General features: G+C 37.9%; 1 protein-coding gene and 1 long non-coding RNA gene across 4 annotated transcripts in view; both read right to left on the bottom strand.

Annotated features, from left to right (window-relative positions):
* Positions 1 to 24,073, bottom strand: part of fam110b (family with sequence similarity 110 member B) — a 47,995-nt gene that overhangs the window by 8,350 nt on the left and 15,572 nt on the right. The window contains exons 2-3 of one of the 3 annotated variants that reach the window (XM_026375491.1): positions 22,048 to 22,177; positions 8,506 to 9,093 (exon numbers count right to left, since the gene is read on the bottom strand). In XM_026375491.1, the coding sequence (XP_026231276.1) occupies positions 8,506 to 8,628 (123 nt within the window). In that variant the 5' untranslated portion in view covers positions 8,629 to 9,093; positions 22,048 to 22,177. Of the gene's footprint in view, positions 1 to 7,164; positions 7,264 to 7,497; positions 7,622 to 8,505; positions 9,094 to 10,614; positions 11,116 to 22,047; positions 22,178 to 24,073 lie in introns of those variants that run through there. The other 2 variants (XM_026375493.1, XM_026375495.1) reach the window with 2 other exon arrangements.
* Positions 1,743 to 3,928, bottom strand: LOC113172510. The gene is made up of 3 exons (XR_003299749.1): positions 2,373 to 3,928; positions 2,198 to 2,225; positions 1,743 to 1,798 (listed from the first exon to the last, which is right to left on the bottom strand). It is a non-coding gene; the product is annotated as an uncharacterized LOC113172510 (long non-coding RNA).

Genomic DNA, 24,073 nt, shown 5'->3' with positions numbered 1-24,073 from the left:
GGCATGACCTTAAGAGAACCATTCATATCAGACATCCCAAGAATATTGCTACAGTGAAACAGTTTTGTGAAGAGGAGTGGTCCAAAATTACTCCAGATCGTTGTGCAGGTCTGATCTGCAACTACAGGAAATGTTTAGTTGAGGTTATTGCTGCCAAAGAAGGGTCAACCAGTTATTAAGTCCAAAGGTTCACATACTTTTTCCACCCTGCACTGTCAATGTTTACATGTTATGTTCAATAAAAACATGAAAAAATATAATGTTTGTGTACTATTATTTTCAGCAGACTGTGTTTTTGTATTGTTGTGAGTTAGATGGAGATCGGAGCACATTTTATGACCAATTCACGCACAACTCCACGTAACCTCAAAGGGTTCACATACTTTTTCCTGCCACTGTAAAACTTTCCTTTTTTTTATAAAGCTTACAGTTAGGGATGGCTCTATACAAATAAAATAAAATTGAATTTAATTTCTCTAAACAACAGAAATGGCTTTACTCATGCTCGCAACCTCCTTACATCATTCATGTTCTCTAGTGGTTCACTGGCTTTGATAATACTGACATGAATAAAAATGTTCTTGACACACTTCACAATTAAAAATGGTGACTAGAACAATGGCAAGTGGCTTAACCCACATCAGTACTGTTCACTGCTTAATGAGGTTGAAAAGCGCTGCTCCTTAACAAATTCTGGTAGCTATCCAAAAGGGGCATCCTGAAATGGTTTGCAGCTACAATATAGGGTTAAAATTAAAATAATAATTAGGGTTAAATTGGGCTGAGTGCTTTGAAGCTGAGCTCTTTTATTTTGAATGTCTCACACTCACCAAACAAATGTAGGATGTAGCTCAGTTTCAACACAATGGAGTTGGACTGCAACTTGGGTAACTTCTGTAATCAATCTCTTTTGTCCTCTTGCTCTTGATTAACTAAGTTTATGTGGTATGCATAGGAGCTAGCAGCTGCTACCAATCATAACCTTCATCAGGCACTCCAAGGACTCACAGACAGCATCTTGGAAGTCCTTCCCTTTGTCTCAGACACTTGCAAAAGAGTTGGGTGGGGAAGTTACAAGCGCACCTTATCTTAAAATTTCCTCTAAAATCTTGGCAATTCTTTTGTAAAAAAATGTCTCAAAAACTGTGAAAACTAGTTTCTCAACCTGTTCAATGTTTAAAGGAAAAGAGGAGAGAATTATCACTAAAATAACAAACTGTCAGACTCGCTCCTCGATTCAAGACAGTTTTATTATAAATAAAAAAACCATTAGTATATAATTTCATTCAACTTTTAATAATCTTAAATGGGTTTAATTTTACATTTTTCATTTAGTAAACACTTTTGAAAATACTACAAATTATTTTGTTAAACTGCCATGCATATTTAGAAAGTTTCAAAATGACATATTTATATGATTGATTCTTGTTTGAGGATTCTTACTCAATTTTATCAAATGTACATAAAAGAGGAAACAAAAAAATCACATAGGTAAGAAGTTGTAAAGATGTGTGTCTATTGTACATTTATTTTCTGAGACTTGCTCACAGTCACATATCCTATAACATTGAAAGTGGAGAAAACATCATAAAAAAAACTGTCACACAAGATGTTTTCAAGTATTATTTACAAATATCAACACTGGAAAAATTTTAATGTTCAGTTAAAGTGGTAGTTTATAAAAAGACAGAAATGAAATGAATCAAAGACTTTGAACAAAATACTTAAGACTGACTGAATTGTTTCTGAAGAGGATTCTGCTTCTTGAATGTGATGCTTTTTCCTTGTTTGGGGTCTCCTGAGGAGAACAAAATGTAAAAAAAAAAAAAAAAAAAGGATAAATATTTATCTTCTTTTTACTTCTTTTTAATAAATACCGCAACACCTACTGACACTAAAACATAACATACAAATATTCAAGGGTAATACTGAGTCCCATGTGTTCCGACCTATGCGACTTACAAAGTACAAGGCAAAGGCAGGGTAAGTATAAGGAGGTCTTGCCTAGGGACCCTCTACTGGAGGTAGACCACAGGTGTGATATGAACCCCAGTCTGCCACATTGAGTGCAGCGATGTTACCACTACACTATCGAGACAATATGTTCCGCCACATGTGCACTGAGAGACTCTGAGATTCTTTTGTTGGACTATCATGCCACATCATGACAGTCCTTAGACATGGAAAGTACCCTTACTTTGCTTTAGATTTATCTTGACAAAATCCTGTAAATGCAAAAGACATTAATTAATACATTATCCTAGCAAAAAAAAAACTTCAGGTTCAAATTTTGATTGTGGACATAATAAACTCATATGAATCAGCAAATACCACTATATAAATAAGAGTGTCAACAATAAATAACTGCTTACCTCAGGATAAATTCCAGTAATGTGATTGCCTCATCTGGATATTCAATGTTGAAGCAGAAAAAAAATCTGAATGGTCACTCAGTTACAGGGCAACTCTGCACCCCATTCAACCTCATAGGGTTTGACATTTAACATAAATCAAGAATCACATTTAACACCTAAAAAATGCTCCATGCTTATACAACAGCAAAAGGCTACCAAAAGTTCTGTTTAAAAAGCTCACACTTCTCATACTGTATAGGTCTTGAGTATCCAGATATATGCTCAGGACTTCCCAAACACACATGCAAGAGTTTTACTTCTGTGCACTGATGCTTTTGAAAATCTAACTTAATTCAGATGTTGAGACATTCTGCTATGTGCATGTAAAATTGCATTTTTTGTAAAGAACTGATAAACAGGTTGCTTTCATAAATCCTATTATATGATTAGATAATGTGGATTTGTATAGCATAATGAGTGCAAGAAGAACCTATGGCAGCATATTGCTGTTGAAGCCAGAAATGATCTCTTGTAATGTGAAGATTGTAAGTAAAAATTGTGTCAGCAATTCAGGGCACACAGTGATCACATGACCGAACCTTTGACTGTTATGCAGGGTAATAGGGGCCTCAGTGTATGTGGTGTTTTGTTTTTTGTTTGATTTTCTCTGAAAGTGAGTAATCATGACTAGTATTTCATCCAGGAAGGAATGAGACCCCTATGCAACAGTTGGGGTAGCAAAAATCTTCTCAGCTAGCTTAATCTACCCAGTTCCCTTAGCTGTTACAGAAACTACACAATTCTGTTTAAGTCTTATCTGTTCTAGCATTCTGTGTCACCTTGGTCCACTTTATTTCTTGGTGCCCATACCTATGTTAAAAATAAAACAAGTATGTTAATAAGTGAAATAGAGCGAGCTAGATAACATTACATAACATACACAAACATGATACACTGGTATACACACAATTTTAACATAATGATCTAGTACTTCTTTGTCACTTGTCCAAGTACAAGGTGCGAATAGCTATCTAACTTTGCTTACTGTACCATCTTAGAAAAATGTGTCTCTACTTCTCTCTTTGAGAGTGCTATTTAAGTTGCTTACATACCAATACATAACAAAATTGTTCTAAATCTACGAACAGTAGCAAAATAATGAGTTTGTTAACTTTGCATAGCATAGTTACCTTGCTGAAGTCAGAGGCTGAAGAAATCTTCTCTGGAATCTTCTCAGTAAGCTCTTACAACAATTTGTGAGGATAAAAGCAGGGGGCCATATGAAATCAAATTCTCATTATTTGTGTAAATTAACAGTTTTAACTGGATCTCTGTATGGATGATAACAAAAACAAGAAAACCTCTGTATTTCAAATTATTGTTCCTACTGAAAGAATTTTCAAAATTACCCATTGTAATTTACAGTAAAGTTGACTTTTTGACAATTTCCCAATTAATTTATTAATTTTACAGTAATAATATTTTAAAAACTACAGAAATGTGTTACAGTGTGACAAGGTTACCGTATTTTCCGCACTATAAGGCGCACCGCATTATAAGGCGCACCTTCAATGAATGGCCTATTTTAAAACTTTTTTCATATATAAGGTGCACCGCATTATAAGGCGCATAGAATAGACGCTACAGTAGAGGCTGGCATTACGTTATGCAACATTAGATGGAGCTGCGCTAAAGGGAATGTAAACAAAACAGTCAGAGAGGTAGGTCAAACTTTATTAATAGATTGCCGTCATGCCTTTCAGTTCAAGTGATAAATAAATAACAATAAGTTGTGACAAAGGCAGCTAAAAAGTGTTATAGTATTGTTCTTAAAAAATTATCAGAGTGAGAGTTGTGTATTTTAGTAAAGTATTGTGTAGTTTTGTAAAACGAACTGGTTCATGTATATGCTGAGTGTGCTTTATACGTTTGTGCCTTGGAAAGCTTTTGTCTTTGTAAGTATTAACATGTTTATTGTAATTAGCAGTATGTTAGTTGTTACCTGTTACATGTGATAAATTACGTGTGCGTGTTATTGTAATTAGCTTCATTCAAGTCAAGCTAACGGGTGTGAGTGTAACATAAGAAATGTGTAACGATGTGTATTATTTGTTAATTTTGTTTCTTTCAGTTACATAAAGAAAAGATAGGAGTTTGTCCTCCACCTGTAGCCATCTCGCTTTGTTCCCTCGGAAACTCTGTTTAGTCTTCTTTACTTGGCCATCTTGTTGCTGCCTCCACTTCCGCACCATTGATTGGTTAATGTTAAACATCTATTCCCATGTTCTACTGCGTGACTGACTCAATATTGATCCATATATAAGGCGCACCGGATTATAAGGCGCACTGTCGGCTTTTGAGGAAATTGAAGGCTTTTATGTGTGCCTTATAGTGTGGAAAATACGGTATGTTTTCTTAGCATCTCACAACAAATTATTTACATTTCTTTTTCAGATATATATATTTACATTTACATTTAGTAACCTGGCAGATGCTTTTATCCCCCCCAAAAAAGTGAGGCTGAGAATAAAACCCCAGTCTCTCACATAGGAGGTGGTGATGTTACCACTACACTAACCAGCTGCTTAAGGGTAAGTATAAGAAGGTAGGCCCCAACCTTTTCAAACCCCAGTTTCCTGCATGGAGGGTAGCGATCGTACCACTACCCTATATGTAATATATGCATATTTGCTGTGTACATTTTACTGCAAATTTAGTAATAATAATTATAATAATCAGTATTTTTTCTCCATAAATCTGCGCTCAATAACACGATACCCAATAACCCACAGGGGCTTGTGTGGATCAGGAGGTAGTGCAGTCGTCTACCAAACAGTTGATCTGTGGTTTGATTCCTGGCTCTTACTGTCACATGTCGATGTGTCCTTGGGCAAGATACTGAACTCCAGTTCAGCTGCATGGCAGCTCTGCCATCAGTGTGTGTGTGTGCTTGTGTGTACAAATGGGTGAATGAGAAGATGTGTAAAAGCACTTGCCAGTTAGGTAGAAAAGACCATTTACAATTAAACAATTTATAATGAAAAGAAAGTTTTTTTTTTTTTTTTTTTGCTAAATTATTAAAATTATTAAACCTGCATGCAGAGGCAGATTTCCCACAAAAACATTTGTATATTTGATGTCTGACTTCCTGCTTTTCATACAGTAAGCGATTACTGTGACGTCCTCTTACTACAACAACATACTTTGCTGTGTTGTAGTATGAGTGACTGACTCTCAATTTCACCATTGGAGGTCGCTAGAATTTATATTAACCCATAAGAACCCAGACCCATTTCTACTGAAAGAAAAATTATGTGGCAAATGAAACAAACCAAATGGACCACCATGTGGAACCTGTGTCACCTTGGTGTGTAACTTGGAAAAACAATGTCAGACACTGTTTTTTTTTCTTTTACTAATTGACCAGTGATGACATGTATAACCGCATGTCATTGAATTGCTGCCCCCACCCGTCTACCCACAAATCCTCAAAGTGAGCAGTGCTTGCTCCCCAATCACAAAATTATCTAAACCAAAAATCAAAACTAGTGGAGATATTCATAAAAATAGAAACTGAGACTACTACTAGAGGTTTAGCTGATAAAACTAAAGCTAATTCAATCTCTTATTGCATAGGTGTCAAACTCTGGCCCGCGAGCCAAATTTGGCCCGCAGTGTAATTTTATTTGGCCCGCGAGGCTATACCAAATGACTACTAGAGCTAGCCCGCCAGTATTATACAGGACATTCATTCATCGCTAATACTACAAATCCCATAATGCAGCGCTTCAGCTGCCTTGCCGAACACATTCCGCATTAATCAAGTTAAGCTTATGATGCTGCAAGTTATTGCAAAGCTAGTCCTCAGGATGCCAAGTAATGTTGAACCATATCGTTACAACGGTGTTCGCAAATACGCACTTTGCTGATAAACTGAGTTCTCACGGAGCTGTGGTGACTTTGACGAACAAGAAAATAAGTTTGAGTTGCTTCCCAACCCATTTACCGTCTATGTGTAAACTGCACCTGTGCAGATTCAGATGGAGCTGATTGAGCTGCAGTGTAATGACTAAAGGTAAAGTAGGACACTGCAGGACCCGCACAGTTTATTCACTCTAATCCCGCAGAAATGTCCTAGCTCCGTCCACATGCGGCTCGAACTTTGTTTATGTTTGGTAGCACAAATCTTAGTGAGAAGCTCTTCTCAGTGATGAAGACTAACAAGACTGTACAGTCCATCCTGAGAATCTCCACAACACAGAACCTCAAACCAAATGTAAACGAACTTGTTGCCAAAAAGCTCTGGATGCAGCTCTGATAAAATGACATAAGAGCAAAGACTGAATGATTTGATTTGGTATTGCTGAAAAGCACAAATTTTATTTATATTTCCAGGTTTTGTTATGCAGCATATTCACATTTTGAATTTGTATAATTTTGACAAGATATATTTTTATGGAGAGCAAAATCTTTTGGGATATTTAAAATGTAAGTTTACTTTTTATATAAAATGACATAAGATTAAAGAAATTTGAATGTTTGTTCTTTTAATGTTTACTTTATTTCTACCTTAATATATAATATATAATTTAGAGAGGATATATTTCTGTAAAAGTTATTTAAGGTTTATATTAAAAAAGTTTTTAAAGTTTTAGTGTGCTCAATAAATGTTTATCCTGTTTGGCCCGCGACCTAAAAAGTGTGTTTTGGATTTTGGCCCCCTGTGCAATTGAGTTTGACACCCCTGTCTTATTGCATCATCATTTCCTTCCATGACATATGCCTGCCCAGCAGAAGCCAACAACTTTACCTTTATTTCAAAGGCCAAAAAGATCATAATTTGTCTCCTTTTCCCTGCAGTTTGCTCTTGCCTTTGGTCTAGCCGTTTTCACACATCTACTAATGTGCACTGTGAACACAGAAAAACACAGGAGGAATAGGTCTGGACATTGCGCAGTACACAGCAGGACATACATTCCCACTAATCAAATACGTCTGATTTCAGGTTGGTGGAGGTGGTCGCTGTGTATAGCATGCAAGAAGAATGACAAGATACAAGAAGTACACTGCGGGAATTAATTGTGTTTTTTTTCACAATGCACATCAGTAGAGCAAGTCACATGATTAAAAATTGTGTATATACCTCCAGTTTCCTAAGGAAAAGAAGCACGATCCAACGTCAGAAAGCCTGGTTTTTACCTCCTGAGCTTGGTGTTGTGCTGAGTGGCTCAGCTAAAATGCTCCCTCGCTCACAGTGAATACTGTGGACTATTACCTGCTGTCTTCACACGAGCTGAAACAGACATTATGCAAATTCCTTACTAGGGGGCTTGCAGGACAAAGTCCGGTTGATCTCCAATGTGAATAACTTAGACATTTGCCTTCTCACATGCAGCCCACCCAGGTAAAGTCCAGAGATTTTCAGGGTGTAAATGCACATGTGTAAGCAGCTTACTTTTATCTTACAAGCGTCCGTTCCCTTACATCTCGCTGGGCTGATTTCAACCATTACTTTATCGAAACCAGTAACACTTCTCTTAGACCCCATCCAACTTAGACCCCAAAGTTCAAGCTCTTACAAAACTGTCTTTGTGTTTCAAGTAACTGAGAGCAGAGTGGAGGGCAGTGTATATTGCGTCTGATCTGTTATGCAAACTGATGTATGCGTACACGCCCAGGTATACTAACTTATTCTGCAGCCTTGCTTTTTAGTTCTTTTTCTATAATGGCTTCCATATTCAGCACTATATTCATCAGTCAAGAAATACAAAATTCTTGTTTTAGCTTCTTATGCCACTTGTAGTTTCATACTTTAACATATAATGTTTGTGTACTATTATTTTCAGCAGACTGTTTTTGTATTGTTGTGAGTTAGATGAAGTTCGGAGCACATTTTATGACCAATGCATGCAAAACTCCACGTAATCCCAAAGGGTGCCCATACTTTTTCTTGCCACTGTATAAAGTGAATCGCCAAATTCAGTTTAATAAAAACAAAGGACAAGTAGTTGACATACTCACTTTCTGCTTTTCCCAAAATCCACACAATGTTATAATGACATTTGGTTGTATAGAGGTATGTACTACTATAATAAATACCAATAACACATTTAGTTGATTTTGCAAACTGTAATAATGACTTAATACATACCTGTTTCCTAAAGTAGTCAGGGCCCTTGTTGAGAATGCGAAGGGGTACAGTAGAACTGAAGGATGTTGCGGGCCCAGAGGCCTTGCTATCTGGCAGGGCTGGCGCCAGTGTCTCTGTCGGCATGGCAACAAGGCGACTGGGATTGCTGGCCGTGGTGGCAGATAGTTTGGGGGGATTGACAGAGGACAGGGGCACCAGAGGACCCCCAAAACATGAAGACAAAAGGTGGAGAAGAGAAAGTCTAGAAAGAGATGAAGCCCCTTACTGTCTTCATATTCCGAGGGATCCAAGAGAACTAATATATAAGCTGGAAGGATGGTGAAGTACTGCTGTCAAATATACTACTGTATTATACTAGGATAAACTGTCTGTTGCAGCTAATTTACTTCATTTGACTACTGACACATCTCTAATATTTTGTGGTCCTTAGATTGATAGCCTAATGAAAGGAAAGTAGAAAAAATTTGTGTTTCAGTGCAGTGGTGTGGATGAGTCCTTTCCCGGGGCCCAAAGGAAATCTGAGAAAAATTGGAGGGCACAGCCCTGTTGTCAATAGACGTCACTTCTTCCTTCAGCCCCCAGCACATTCTGAAATAGGCAAAGAAAGAAGACAAAGAAAAAGAAACATCAAATGAGTGTTGAGTTAGGCTATGACATCATGCACCTAGTAACAATAACAGGAATAGCCAAGACACACCAACACACTTAGATCACAGTATACCGTATATCCAGGCAGTTGCACAGTACATTATACACACACTCTATATTCTGCCACAAACACACACACACAAAGATTATACAGGCCACTGGCTGTATAATTCAGGCTACTCTGCACAGCACTAGCCTATCCTAGTGTGTAGTTAAAAAAACTAAAAAAAAACTTACATGCAAACTTAAATAAAAACACTACGGTAGTGTGCAGTCAGCTAGTAATGTAACCTATATCATATAATTGACTATTGTGTTGGTCCACAGGAGACAACTACAAACAATATTACATACACTGCCTCTCCAAAAATAAAGTCACCACCTGGATTTAACTAAGCAAATACCTAAGAGCCTCCCACTGGATAATTACTGCATGAATGATTATGTTTCAGCTGGCAAAAAGTAATTTACCCTAACTGATGCAGTGAATAGCTTCTCATTCCTTAAACCATGTCAGAAGACGCATCCTGTAGTCGTGGAAAATATGTTCATCTGTTTTAGAAGGGTCAAAATATTGGCATGCATCAAGCAAAGAAAACATCTAAGGGAATTGCTAATTACTACAACTACTAAAAGAAGAACTGTCCAATGCATTATTAAAAACTGGTAGGATAGTAGAGAACCATCATCTTCGAGTAACACTAGGCTGGGTCTTTCTGTGAGCTAGGGAACATAAATGCGTCACATCTTTGTGTCGCTATCATTGATATTGCTAGATTACTTCTTTATCATATAAAAATGTATCCCTGTACTATTCAGTTATTTCCTGTCTCCCGACAGAGAGATATTTATTTATTTTCTCCTTAGGCACATAAATGCCAGTGACTGTAAATATACAGTCAGTGGGATTTCCTTCAAAAAAAGGATTTCACATCTCTTAAACTTCCCTAAATTGGTGCTTGAAAGTGTAGGAACCTATAAATTTGTTCTCTATTTCTGCAGACCTAAAATATGACCTAATATATTAGATTTTATTAGTTATTAAGAATTTGTCTTAGAACTGGATAAAGGGGTAATGGTTTGAAATAACTGCACTCTATAAAGCATTAGTAAACACTAGTTAATAAGCATTAGCAAACAGTTTATAAATCCTGTTATAAAATGCTGAAAACTGACCTGGACAAAAATGACCTGGACCACTAGAAAAGATGTGAAATAATTTGACCATAATGACATGTCAAACTAAAGTGTGTCCCGTAACTAGCATCACAGGTGTCGTCAGACTTGTAATCAGTCAGACAGCTTATTTAAAGGGTGAAAAGTGGTCACTGTGCTGTTTGGTATTATGATGTGTACCACACTCAACATGGATCACAGAAAACTAAAGAGAGAGTTGTCTCAGGAGAATAGAAAAAAAGTGAAAGACAAACATGTTAAAATTAAAGGCTGTAAGATCATCACCAAGCAGCTTGATGTTTCTGCACATATTTTTCAGAAGTTTAAGGTCCACAGGGCTGTAGCCAACCTCTCTGGACGTGGTCACAAGAGGACAGTCGATGACAAACTGAAGAGACAGATAATATGAAACAAAGAACCCAGAACAACTTCCAAAGGGATAAGGATTAAATCCTAATTCAAGGTAGATCAGCATCAGATCACACCATCATTAACTGTTTGTGCCAAAGTGGAGCAAGGATGACTTCACTGTTGAAAACATACTGTATATTGACAAACCACAACAAGAAAAAAACTGGAACTTTTTGGCAAGTCACATCAGCTCTATGTTCACACATGCAAACATGACACATACAAAGAAAAGAAACACTGTACTTACTATGACACATGGAGGAGGCTTGGTTGTATTGTGCTGCTGCTTTACTGCATCTGACCCAGGTTGTCTTAAGTCTGTGTAATAACCCAAAACACAGCTAAAAACACCCAAGAATGCTTAAGATCAACTGACTGGACTATTCTGAAGTGGCCTTCCGAGTCCTTATCTAAATCACATTGAACATCTCTGGAAGGAGCTAAAATATGCAGTCTGGAGAAGGCACTGTGAACCTGTGAAAGCTAGCACAGTTTGCTTGTGAGGAGTGTGCCAAAAGACCTGACGACAGGTGCAGAAGTCTCTTGAGAGTTACACGAATCATTTGCTTGCAGTGATTGCCTCAAAAGGTTGTGCGACAAAACATTAGGGTGCCATCATTTTTGTCCAGGCCAGTTTCATTAGTTCTGTTGAACCACAATTCAACTTAATGTTTGGTAAATTTTGATTTTTATTTTATTGCTTTGGTCAGCTTGAAGTTATATAAGTGACCTTTGTGGGTTTTTCTTTCTTTAACAGAAGGGTACCAACAATTGTGTCATGTAGTACCTGAATTAAACATGACCAATAGCAAGAATCTATATTGTTAAAGCATGTATTAACACACACACAGTAACAGCATGTTTAACAATTAGATGTGTAACTATACATTTAAATAATTTATTAATAATTTACATATATTTCCACTGAAATCCCCTAAATAATTGGTTTATATGAAACTTTATATTTTAAAAGTGACAAATTGCTCATTAATAATATCCAAATGCAACATTAAAGAAGGAAACCAATACTGTGAGCATTCAGTGGTTATCAAACACATTAGAGTATAGATATGCCTTCTGATCAAGAATAAAGCATTTACAGTGGTATTCATAATCAGGTTACTAATGCCTATTAATGTAAAAGCTATGCTTTGTAAATGATGAAACAAGTATGCTTAACTAATGGCTAATAGTGTGCAGTTTTTATAAAGCATTACTGAGAAAGAAAACCCACTAACACAAATTAATAAATTCCATTAATCAGCTTGGGGTTTTCTATACTACTCATGGATGTTTGTAGGATACCTTCCATGGTATACCACTTCCATGTCTTTGGAACAGTTTTTGAGTGTTAGTTTTAAACACACAGATCTGTGTGTAAACATATAATTAGGTCCAGAAATATTCTAAAAATGAGTTCTCTCTTCCCTGGAGATGCTTTGCTAGGCCTTCCCTGCAACCATTCAGCAGTTGCTATTTGTTTGTGGGTCTTTCTGCCTTCAGTTTTGTCTTGAGTTAACTGAAAAGCTGCTCTATTGGATTGATATTAGCTGACTGACTTGGTCACTGATGAATATGAATAATTTATTACTTACTACTTGAGTTGCCTTAACAGTACACTGAGGGCCATTATCCATCTGCACTGTGAAGTGGTGTCCTAACAGTTTTGTAGCATTTAGCTGAATAGTTGCAGAGGGCATAGCCATATATACCTCAGAATTCATCTTGCTACTTCTGTCAGCAGTTACATCATCTATAAACATCAGTAAGCCCATTCTATAAGACTGCCTTCACCATTTTTGACACATGATGTGGTGTTCATTAGATCATAAAGTGTTACTTCACCATACTTTTCCCATTATTCTGACAGAAGTTAATCTTGGTTTCATCAGTCCAAAGAATCTTGTTCCAGAACATGAAAGGCTTTTTGGTCTTTTCTTGAAATTCACTAGTGTAACAGAAGCTTATATTAATGATTTTACATTTACATTTCGTAATTTGGCTTTTATCCAAAGCTACTTACAAGTGAGGTACAAAGAAAGCAAAATATCCAAGGAGAAGAACTTTTTAAGTAAAGTGTTCTGGGAAGTTTTAGTTTCAGTTCCATGGGGTATAAGTGCAAGAGTCTTTAGGTTTGAAGTGCAGAGAAAGGTTTAATACCTATCGCTTATTATGAAAAATCTACTTTTTGGACATTTCAGTACATTTATATGACTCTTGGGTGCATGTAGACACACACGAGTATATTAGAAGGGCACTTCCTCCTTCCTTTTACATTTTCCTGTTTAGTCCGATCCTCTCCCAGAACAGTTCATTCAGAATTATCCTCCTAGTAAACATAGTTTAGGGTCTGACATCACACCACCAAGACTAAAGTTAAAAGATGGACTTATTCTGAATGCTAACTAAATTTGAGTCTCATTCAAAGTTTGAAGCTGAAAGTGTTACCATTGTAATGTGTTGCTGGGTTAACCTGCTGAATGTAGTCAATAATGCTTAACAGCTAACGTGGCTAACAGTAGTTTCTCTCAGACTTTGAAGCAGAAGGAATTACACACCGGGACAGTATATTATATTAGCTGCTCTAGATAAGTTTTCAATAAGTACCTGTTGCAGCCTTGAGTAGTTACAGTACTTCCAGGGTTACTGTGAATTTTTATGAGGTAATATTTAATAAAATATGAATTCCTGATACAACTCTCCAGGCAAGAAACTATCAGAGATGTCACCTGGACCTTGAGGAGGGAGATCCAGACTGCTGTAAGAGAGTCAACAGACATGTTGTGAGATACTAAAATTTCTACCAAATCATCAGCTGATTTAGAAGAAATCTCCCTCTGTGAAGCTTGTTATTGAGCTGAATGTTGTTATTTAGAGATTCAGCTTATACTTTTACCTGTGTTGCTGAATGCTGACAGAGGTTTTTTTTATGAGGGCAGACTAGGCAGACACACCTTTTGTATAATGGCATTCAGCAGCAGTACAGCAGTGTATATATTACATTTAAAGCTATTCATTCAGTTAATGGTCTTTTGCAGAGTTAGCACAAACACTGTCATTACTAATACACTTTTTTTTTCTCCTTTTTAATTTGTGGTAGTTAATGTTGATTCCACCAATATTTTGCTCCCAAAAAAAGTGCATGTACTTTACGTATTGTAACTTTTATTATAAGAAGCTTGTCTTTGCTTTGCTGTAAAAACATTTTGATTTTTTTAAATTTATACTGTACTTAAAGACTTCCTGGTCCACCCTGTATTACAATGACAATGTTAAATGACTACAAGCTAAACAATCTGCTGGGGACCCTTCCTTCACAGACCAGGAAGCAAAAATTCTAAACCAAATAAATGAGGACTGAGCTGTAATTCTGTAAGAATATATTCCTTTATTTTTAACAACATCATTGCCACCCAAGTGTCCTGGTCCAGTGGGGTGTTCTTGCTTGCTGTGAACCCACAAACCACACTGGCTGGAATAACAGCTTATCTCCTACATCTAGGGAGGCACCAGCACCAAGGACTTTGAAACCTGGGAAACCTGAGAAAAAAACATGTTAAACACATTTTTATTTTAGGTTAGGGTTAGTACTTTCAGTTATCAGTACCATATTTCTAATAGCAATTTGTGATTTATGCACTGTCTATGTCCAGGGTTTTCAAAGCTATTCCGCAAGGACCCCCTGCTAGTTTTCCTACTATCTCTGCCCTTCCCCACAGTTGATTACTTGGATCAGGTGTGTTCAATCAATCAGAAGCTGGAAGAAAAAATTTATCCAGGTAATCATCTGTGGGCAGTGGTAGTTAGAAAACAAGGGGGTCCTTGAGGACCAGGTATGACAACCCCTGGTCTGTGTTATTTGGAGATGTTAATAAAAACGACTGTAAATGTCTGATGTGGTTTCACATTTAGCTGATTTGTGTCATGTTATGTTATTTTTCAGTCATAATTCAATTATCATAAAGGCATTTAAATAATTGTGATATGATACAGCAAACCACACTAACTGCTGTGTTACTCTAAGCTTTAAATGCCCATAGCCAGCAAACAGTCCAGGTCAGGGAGACTGGTCCTGCTGCCTCTTGTGACCTAGAGTGAATTAGATACTCTAAGTGTCATGGTATATAATAAATACAGATAAATTATGATGTTAGCAAAATATACATACATCTGAGGTTATATTCTGTAGACACCCTTGCACAATTTTGTTAAAAAATCTGAACTAGGAGCAGAGTCAAGCATATGAAACTTTAAACCAGGCATTGTGTAACTGTGTTTTTATCATTACTGTGGCAGCATTAAGTTGCTATGCAAAACGACTAGGCCACTATTACAAAAGGCACACTAAATGAAGGTTAAAATCATTATTGACAAATATTACCAGTTAGAAATGCGTAACCTAGTTACTTAGAGCCGAGCTAACGTTACGTTCTGTTACAAACCTGTTATTACAAACCAAAAGACAGACAAAACAGCAAAGAAAGTAACAGAATTATCCTTGAACCAAACTTGGTTACATGACCAACTTAGATTGGAGCTAACGCTCCACTACTTTGTTTATATAGTTAGCAACCAAAATTGCTAACGCTAACCACGTTCAGTGTTAGTCACATGCGACACTAAACACGGTTAGTTACACAAACTTGTTTACTGACCTTTCAGAACATCCTAATGGAAAGGTTTCTACGTCTAAATGGACCTCCGCTGAAAACTCAGACAGGCCAGTGCAGGTAATCTAAATGGTCTTTCGGCATGAAAATTTACAGACACATTGATAGAACATCCAGGTCAAATATTCTATAGTCTGAAAAGCACAATAGGTGAGCTTTAAGTGCAGAGATAGATTAGAACGAGTTCTGTAGGGTGTTTGTGTTTGACTTCTCTCTGTTTGAGACATTCTTTATATCTCATAGCCACTCTCACCTCACTGAGGGATTGCCCACACCTGTATGAAGTCTATAAAAGCTGGTTGACTTCCAAGATGTCTCCCTCTCTCTCCTTGGAGGCCCCTAACATAGTTTTGTTTTTTTTGAAATCTTTGCAAAACTGTATATTGCTTGTGCAGTTGCCCATAAAAAATAAGGCTGTGAGACACTGGTGAAGCTGATTAATTCATATAGGTCACTCTTTTCAGATGTATTGTCATGCACTAACCTAATTAAGCATGACTTGATGTGGGGATGCTCAACCCATTAAAGTCATACAGTGATACAGATTGCCTGTGGTAAAGCGCCAGCGAATGGAGATGAAGGTCAAACATATGGTGGAAAATGGAAAAGCTAAGCCAGCATCTGCTAACAAACTAGGAGAGGCCCAGCGACCTTCATTACGCCGTTACGCCGAAGAATGACGGAAAAATTACGAAAAACACCCCATTTGGTGGACCAGTGTCAGGTTGTTGTTTAGTCATCACCAGCTGAATTATTCAGTTATTGAAACAAATGATAGAAAGAGATTCTTGCTTTGATCTGGGCATTAAAGCTTTTTGAAGTGTATGTTGTTTGCCAGTGACGGTTTATACAGATCACAGGTTTGGTTTTGATTTGGTTGTGTTGGTTAGTGTGTTCAGTTCATGGGAACAGGCTTCAATTGCATTTATCACCTTCATTTTATTACTGATCCACCTCTGATCACCTGATCTCGCCTCTATCAATTTGAGTTATTAATAAATGTTATCATACAATTTTTTTATTACAATTTATTACTTAAATTATCACTGTGTGGAACTCTCTTCTTTGTTATGTACTCTGAGCTAGGTAGGTCAATGTTTTGCTTAGGATCCTTTGAGGTGAGGTGAAGGAACCACAAAGTGTTGTTTGCTTGAAGAGCACAGTGGGTGAAAGGGATTGTAGACCTGGATGAGGGAGTTCAGGTAGGCAGGCTTTGCAACTGACGCGGGCAGTGTAAAATTGGTGTAAAGTGTCCTTCAAAAATGACAAGTGCGGCTGCATTTTTAAAGAAAAAATGCAAGGTTACCAGCCCTAGGGGTTTGGACTACTGCTGAACTACTGTACAACAGTGAACTACAGTAGTCCAGACGAGATACACTATATTGCCAAAAGTATTTGCTCACCTGCCTTGACTCGCAGAGTCCCAGAGAACATGTCTCCACTGCTAGAGTCCAGTGGCAGCAGGACACAGTGTTGTAACCACTGCCTCTTTGCATTGCACTTGGTGATGTATGGGCTTGGATGCAGCTGCTCGGCCATAGAAACCCATTCCATGAAGCTCTCTGCACACTGTTCTTGAGCTAATCTGAAGGCCACATGAAGTTTGGAGGTCTGTAGCGATTGATTCTGAAGAATGTTGGCGACCTCTTCACACTAAGTGCCTCAGCATCCAGTGACACCCCTCCGTCAGTTTACGTGGCCTACAACTTTGTGGCTGAGTTGCTGTCATTCCCAAACGCTTCCACGTTCTTATAATACAGCTGACAGTTGATTGTGGAATATTTTGAAGCGAGGAAATTTCGAGACTGGATTTGTTGCACAGGTGGCATTCCGATCACAGTTCCGCACTGGAATTCACTGAGCTCCTGAAAGCAACCTATTCTTTCACAAATGTTTGTAAAAAGATTCTGCATGCCTAGGTGCTTTATTTTATACACCTGTGGCCATGGAAATTATTGGAACACCTAATTCTGATTATATGGATGGGTGAGCGAATACTTTTGGCAATATAGCGTATGAGTAAAGTCTGCACAATGAGTGGTGTTGTATTGTCCAAAAGGTAGGGTGTGATCTTTTGATGTTGAAATGGGTAAATCTGCGAGACATTGGAGTCATCCGTTTGAAAAGATAGGAGCTGTGTGTTGTCAGCACAGGAATGACAGGAAAAGCCATGTGATTGAATAATGCAAGCTAGGGGATGTGGTATCATTGAAAAAAAATCAAGAACTAAGCCCTGTGGCCTTTTCATTGTTTTTGAACTCACCAGTGCTTTCCTTCTTTTTAGCAATGTAAGCTGATATTGCCACACTTTACGATTTTGCTGTGTTTGTAGATATATGTTATTTTTCAGTGTAATGATGGGTCTCCTCACTAAGTGAACTTTTAACTTTATATTGGTAGCTCCATCCAAAGAGCTGCTGGATCCAGACTGAGACTCTATCCTTTCTGGACCCAGAGCTGGAACGGACATATCATGAGTCCAGTTTAGGCGAGATTTTGGCTAAGAAACATTGCTTAAGAGCCTCATTCTTCAAAATCTAGAAATGTCAAAAATCAGTTCTGTTTGTTATTGTGTACTTTCTGTTCCTTACTCCTGTCCCTTAACTGAATTCCCTGTTCATCATTTTCTACCTGATTTACAGTAGTTCTTAGTATAGATAAAGTCAGTATAGTGGGTGAGTTTAATATTCATGTAGATGTAAATAGCCCCACTCATAGTTTTAATCACATCCTTGAACTTGTTTTAAGACACAGTTTTGAAATTGATCATTTGTTTTTCCCCAAAATACTCTTTTATCTGGCCATTTTTAATAACATTTGAATTTACTATACTGACTTTTAGCATAGCCATCTTAACTCTAGTACGAGTCAACATCATCATACTGGAGCCCCACTGTGAACAACAGTCCATACTGCTGCCCCTCTGAAAAAGATGGTAGTTCATCAGAAGAGGTTAGCTAATGGTGGATATTACAGAGCACCTCAATATTTTGAACAAAATGTTGCAAGGCCGTAAAAAGTTCACGCAGTATTATGACAGCATACATGCATTGAAGTTGAAGCTGACTTTGTGGAAGACACAGCTGGCATGTGGTGACCCTGTTCATTTCCCCCTGTCTAAGAGATGTACGTGCAACTGTCGTTAATGCTGACATGAAACGGTACAAGATTTCAGGATTGCTGTGGGAGTTTGAGAAACGGTTTCAGGTCTTTGGTGAACTTGAGACAGAATTCGCAGTTTTTCGCTCACCCTTCACAATCAAAGCTAATGATGTGTGTGTCGACATCCAACTAGAAATAATTGATTTGCAATGTGATACAAATTTGAAGAACAAATTTGCCTCAGTGGACTTGGATACATTTTTATCAGTATCTCCTGCCAGGGTAAAATTTTGAGCATTTTTGGGACTACCTACTTTTGTGAACAGGTTCTCTCAGTGATAAACATTAATAAAACAAAGCTGCGCTCAAGGCTCACACACCAACTTGTAAATGACATTTGGAAACTGGCTGTTACTCAGGACATGACGCCTGACATTGATACACTTGTGCAGGCTAAAAGATGCCAAGTTTCAGGAGCAAAAACAAAGTAGTCTAAACTAGACTAATTATTGTAAAATGCTGCATCAGAAACTTTTTGCAATCAAAACATACAGATCTATAAAATGAATCCTTGCTGTAAAAATAGTTAGAAATTGTGCAATTTAATGTTAGTCACCAGCTTCACTACAAAATAGTTTGGTCATAATATTTATGTATGCATTTTTATGTGTGTTTCATGTATAATTCTTATAGACTTATAGGTGATTACTTTCTTTTGTATACATTTAAAATGGCCACCACTTAGGTTTGTAAAATGTGGGGAGTCAATTAAGTTTTGAGAATTATTGCACATGTGAAAAATAGAGTAAAAATAATTCCTATATCTTGATAAGTTGATTTAATCTTCAAATGCAATAGGCTACAATATTTTTCAGATCTAAATACCTGTGAGTTTTGTGCCTTTTGTACAATCACTGTAATCAGTTGTAATGCACACATGTAAATTATAAACTGAAGCAAATTGCACATATTTCTTGAGAAATCAGACTTTCTTCAAAACATGTTTTATGAAAGGATAGTTCATTAAATAAAAAAATATCCTAATGTTATTGTACCTCTTTCCTCTAAAACAAAGGGAAAAACATGAATTTATTGTTCTTTATAGCTATGATGACCTATGATGCTGAGCTGTGCTTTGATATTAATCATCTGGCCCACTTGAAATCAAATTAGGCTGTATGCGGCCCCTGAACTAAAATGAGTTTGACACCCCTGTCTTAGACCCTATCCTGACCTGCTCAAAGGTGTTTTACCTTAAGTCACCATGCCCATATTAAAACAGATAAATCTATCTTTGCTACAAGGTTACGTACTGCAGGCTTTTAGGGTGGCTGAAGCCAAAGATTGACACAAGAAGCCTAATATTGACTGGGAGTTTATCCAATTATACAGCCCTGGACGAAATTATTGGCAATGACATTGCTTTTTAGTTCTTTTTAAATAAACGAATGAAACTGGCCTGGACAAAAATGATGACACCCTTAACTTAATGTTTGTTGCACAACCTTTTGAGGCACTCACTGCGAGCAAGCAATTTCTGCACCCGTCAACAGGTATTTTGGCCCACTCCTCATGAGCTGTGCCAGCTGTTTAGGGTTTTAGGGGTTTCTGCTACAGACTGCATGTTTTAGCTCTCTCCACATATGCTGTATATGATTTATATCAGGACTCATGGAAGGCCACTTCAGAATAGTCTAATGAATTGTTCTTGTTTTCAGCTGTTGGCTACTGCTTCTGCTGCTATCTAAATGTATTCATTTTTTGTCACAGTATATTGCATTTGAACACCCATACACATATATTGTGACAGACATACTAAATATTTAAAGTGAGCCATGTGGTCTGAGAAGAAAAGCTTGTTTCCAGTAAGGGTGCTTGGATAATTTTGACAGATGAAATTCAGAAAGTTTTAAAGAAATGGAGTAAAAGGACACAGAAGAATGCATCACCACGACCCCCAGAGAAGAGTGTGTTTCATTGCAATTATTTGCGGAGCATGCTAAAATGCTAGGCTAGTTGAAAAGACAGCCCAGTATATATATACTGGGCTGTCTTTTCAACTAGCCTAGCGTTAACCTTTGAGTTACCCTTTTTTCTTTGTTCTTTATATATATATATATATATATATATATATATATATATATATATATATATATATAAAGAACAAAGAAAAAAGGTTAACTCAAGAAACACAACAGCCTTCTTCCACCTCACCTGAGGAATATTACTAAAATTACTAAAATTGGGAGCATCCTGCCTCCAGTTAATCCAAATGCTGCAGCCATGGTTCTAACTGGAATTAGCAAGAGATCACATTTCTCCTTCATTAGCTTCTCTCCAACAGGCTACTTGTAAAATCCAGAATAGAATTTGAAATACTTCTCTTTACCAATAAAGCATGATCATTCATCAAAGCATGATGATTAATGATCAAGCTACATCATATCCTGATGCTTTCACACCTACAGGATTTAGTTCGATTAAATCGTACTCAAGTTCATTTTCTTTCTTGGTGCGGTTTGTTTTGTCTGGTATAAGCACCGTAATCGCACTCAAGCGCACCAAAACAACCGCACCAAGACCCCAAAATGGTGCGCTCCCCCTGGTGAGAACGCGTATCAAACCAAAGCAGGACCAAACACTAGGAATCTTGTGATTTAAGGGCTTTGTCCACCAAAATATGCTGTCCGATTAATCAAGGACAATCGTAGAGACGTGAGGAGGTGAAGTGTCACCAAGTGACACCAAGTCTGATGACTATGCAGGCAAAGTAACGTAAAAAACAATAACCAACGAGAAGATCAATCCGTGTTAACATTCATAGTGAAATCATCTCCCTACTCTCACACAAACATAAAGTATTCCACAACACCTCACCTTCTTCCTGTATTTACTAGTTTGGAGTGACGCTGGTATGCTTGGATTTTTCTGTGTAAAACCGAGAAATTGGAGAAAGACAGAAATTGCTACAAGTTTATAATCATCAACTGATTCAGACCAAAGCAAACAAATTAAGGTGTGAAAGCACCCTTAAAGACCTCATAGTTCCATATTTTCCCAGCAGAACACTGCTGTGCAGTGCAGGTCTAGAGCCTTTAGCTATCAAGCTCCTCTCCTTTCATCTATCCATTCAAATGTCACTGTTGCATGTCATTAACTTTGTGTCTCTCGTAGTTGTGCTTCCTCCTCTCTGTACTTTTCTGCAGGTGTCCTCTGCTTTGAAGCTGTATATTTCCAGAAAGCCGTTATTGGCCCTATTAACCTGTCCAGTGTTTTTCCTGGTTATTGTTGTTTTTTTGTTGTTCCCTAACCGGTTGAGGCAGATGGCCGCCCACTCTGTGAAGTTATTTATGCATTATCTGCCGCTTAGAAATCCACCTCCAGAGTGTGCATTTTCTCAGCAGTGGGGGTTTGTTTGTGGGCAAGTGTCCTTGGACATGACACTGAAAGCCCATAAGTAGTGCCATGGTCTATGTGCAGCTACACAACATATTATTTAGAAATCTTTTAAAATAATATAAAAAAAAGATGTTACCAGCAATCCTATTGTTTAGTGCAGTTTCAGACACAGTCTGTCTCAATGTTTCAACCTTTGCTATTGGCTGTTGATGTGGACACGTCCCCCTTCTCTTCCAGATGATGCAGGTTGTCAGTGGGCGTCACAGCTGTCAATGAAAAAAAAAGAATCAATGAAAACATTTTTTTTCCAGTATTAAATTGGCAAAACTGACTTGGACGAGGTAATATCATGAAGTTGAAGTAAACATCCTGGGACTCTGGAGGCATAAAATTAATCCTCTGACCTTTAATTTACTGAAGGACAAAACAGCGTAAACCCAGAGCTCCACTGACAGGATCTGTAAGGGCACAGGGCCAAATATGATTTACACAGCCAAGTTTCAACTAAACCCTTAATAAGCTGTATGTACTGTATTATCCCTTAGAAATTGTATAGACACTGTAAGTAATTATGTAATGTATCATGTAGTTATGTGCCTTTTCTTTATGCTGTCTGAGGAAGTCATAGGTGCAGGTACTAGATCTCAATGCTAGTTCACAAATCACCTACATCAGCGGTCACTAACAGGCGGGCCACGGTCCGGATCCGGACCCAGCAGCTGACCCGGAGCTTCAGACCAAACCAAACGTTTTGATTCCAAATCTAGCGGGACACCTTAATTTAAATCGGCGCAGCTATTGTGATCTTTATGGTAGTTATTTAGTGGTCGCGAGAACGCATTGGCCAATTGAATGCGAGTTTAGCCATCCCACGTGACTTCAATTTAGCACATCGATTCTGTGGATCACAGGCGGTAAATTTACCGACTCAACAGTAGATGAGAGAAAGTTCGAGGTTTGAAAGGAATTAATAAACAAAGACGATGACAACTGAGAGAGAGAGAGGAGAGAGATACAGACGACAGAGAGGAGAGAGATACAGACGGCAGAGAGGAGAGAGGAGAGATACAGACGACAGAGAGGAGAGAGGAGAGATACAGACGACAGAGAGGAGAGATACAGACGACAGAGAGGAGAGATACAAACGACAGAGAGGAGAGAGGGAGAGATACAGACAACAGAGAGGAGAGATACAGACGACAGAGAGGAGAGATACAGACGACAGAGAGGAGAGATACAGACGACAGAGAGGAGAGAGGAGAGATACAGACGACAGAGAGGAGTTACAGACGACAGAGAGGAGAGATACAAACGACAGAGAGGAGAGAGGGAGAGATACAGACAACAGAGAGGAGAGATACAGACGACAGAGAGGAGAGATACAGACGACAGAGGGAGAAATACAGACGACAGAGAGGAGAGATACAGACGACAGAGGGAGAAATACAGACGATAGAGAGGAGAGATACAGACGACAGAGAGGAGAGATACAGACGACAGAGAGGAGAGTTACAGACGACAGAGGGAGAAATACAGACGATAGAGAGGAGAGATACAGACGACAGAGAGGAGAGAGATACAGACAACAGAGAGGAGAGATACAGACGACAGAGAGGAGAGATACAGACGACAGAGAGGAGAGAGATACAGACGACAGAGAGGAGAGATAAAGACGACATTATTGATGTGATTTTACAGTTATTCAGTTTCATTTTGACATACTGTATGAAACACTGAACCAAAAAAGGAGAAAAAAAAATCTAAAATCGTAATAAAAAAAAGAAAAGTGATGTGAAAACCACCAACATGTTAAATGAAGTTTTTATGACAAATAAAAATAAAAATTATAACTATCTACAACTATCTGTCTAATAATACAACTATTTACCTCAAAATGCAGAAGACAACTTCTTTGCTTCTGCTATTAAACTCTTCATAGTGGCATCTACACATAGCAGCTCAGAAATTGCTGCTTTCAGCTGGTGTACAGACAGTTTTTTGTCAGTCCCAGCTACCTTTCAGCTGCCCCCTTCTCCTTTTCCCTGTTCGGAGTGGCATACATTCCAAAGTAGCCACCTCCACTTAAGCCCCTATTCATGCAATTCCTGGGCACCACAGGAGGTGGTACTTTGTTCACAAAAACATGTTTAAACACAAATTTA

Source organism: Anabas testudineus, chromosome 17 (assembly GCF_900324465.2).
Source record: "Anabas testudineus chromosome 17, fAnaTes1.2, whole genome shotgun sequence".
Taxonomy (NCBI): domain Eukaryota; kingdom Metazoa; phylum Chordata; class Actinopteri; order Anabantiformes; family Anabantidae; genus Anabas; species Anabas testudineus.
Note: the sequence above shows the minus strand (reverse complement) of the source record. Positions and strands in the feature narration are given on the sequence as shown.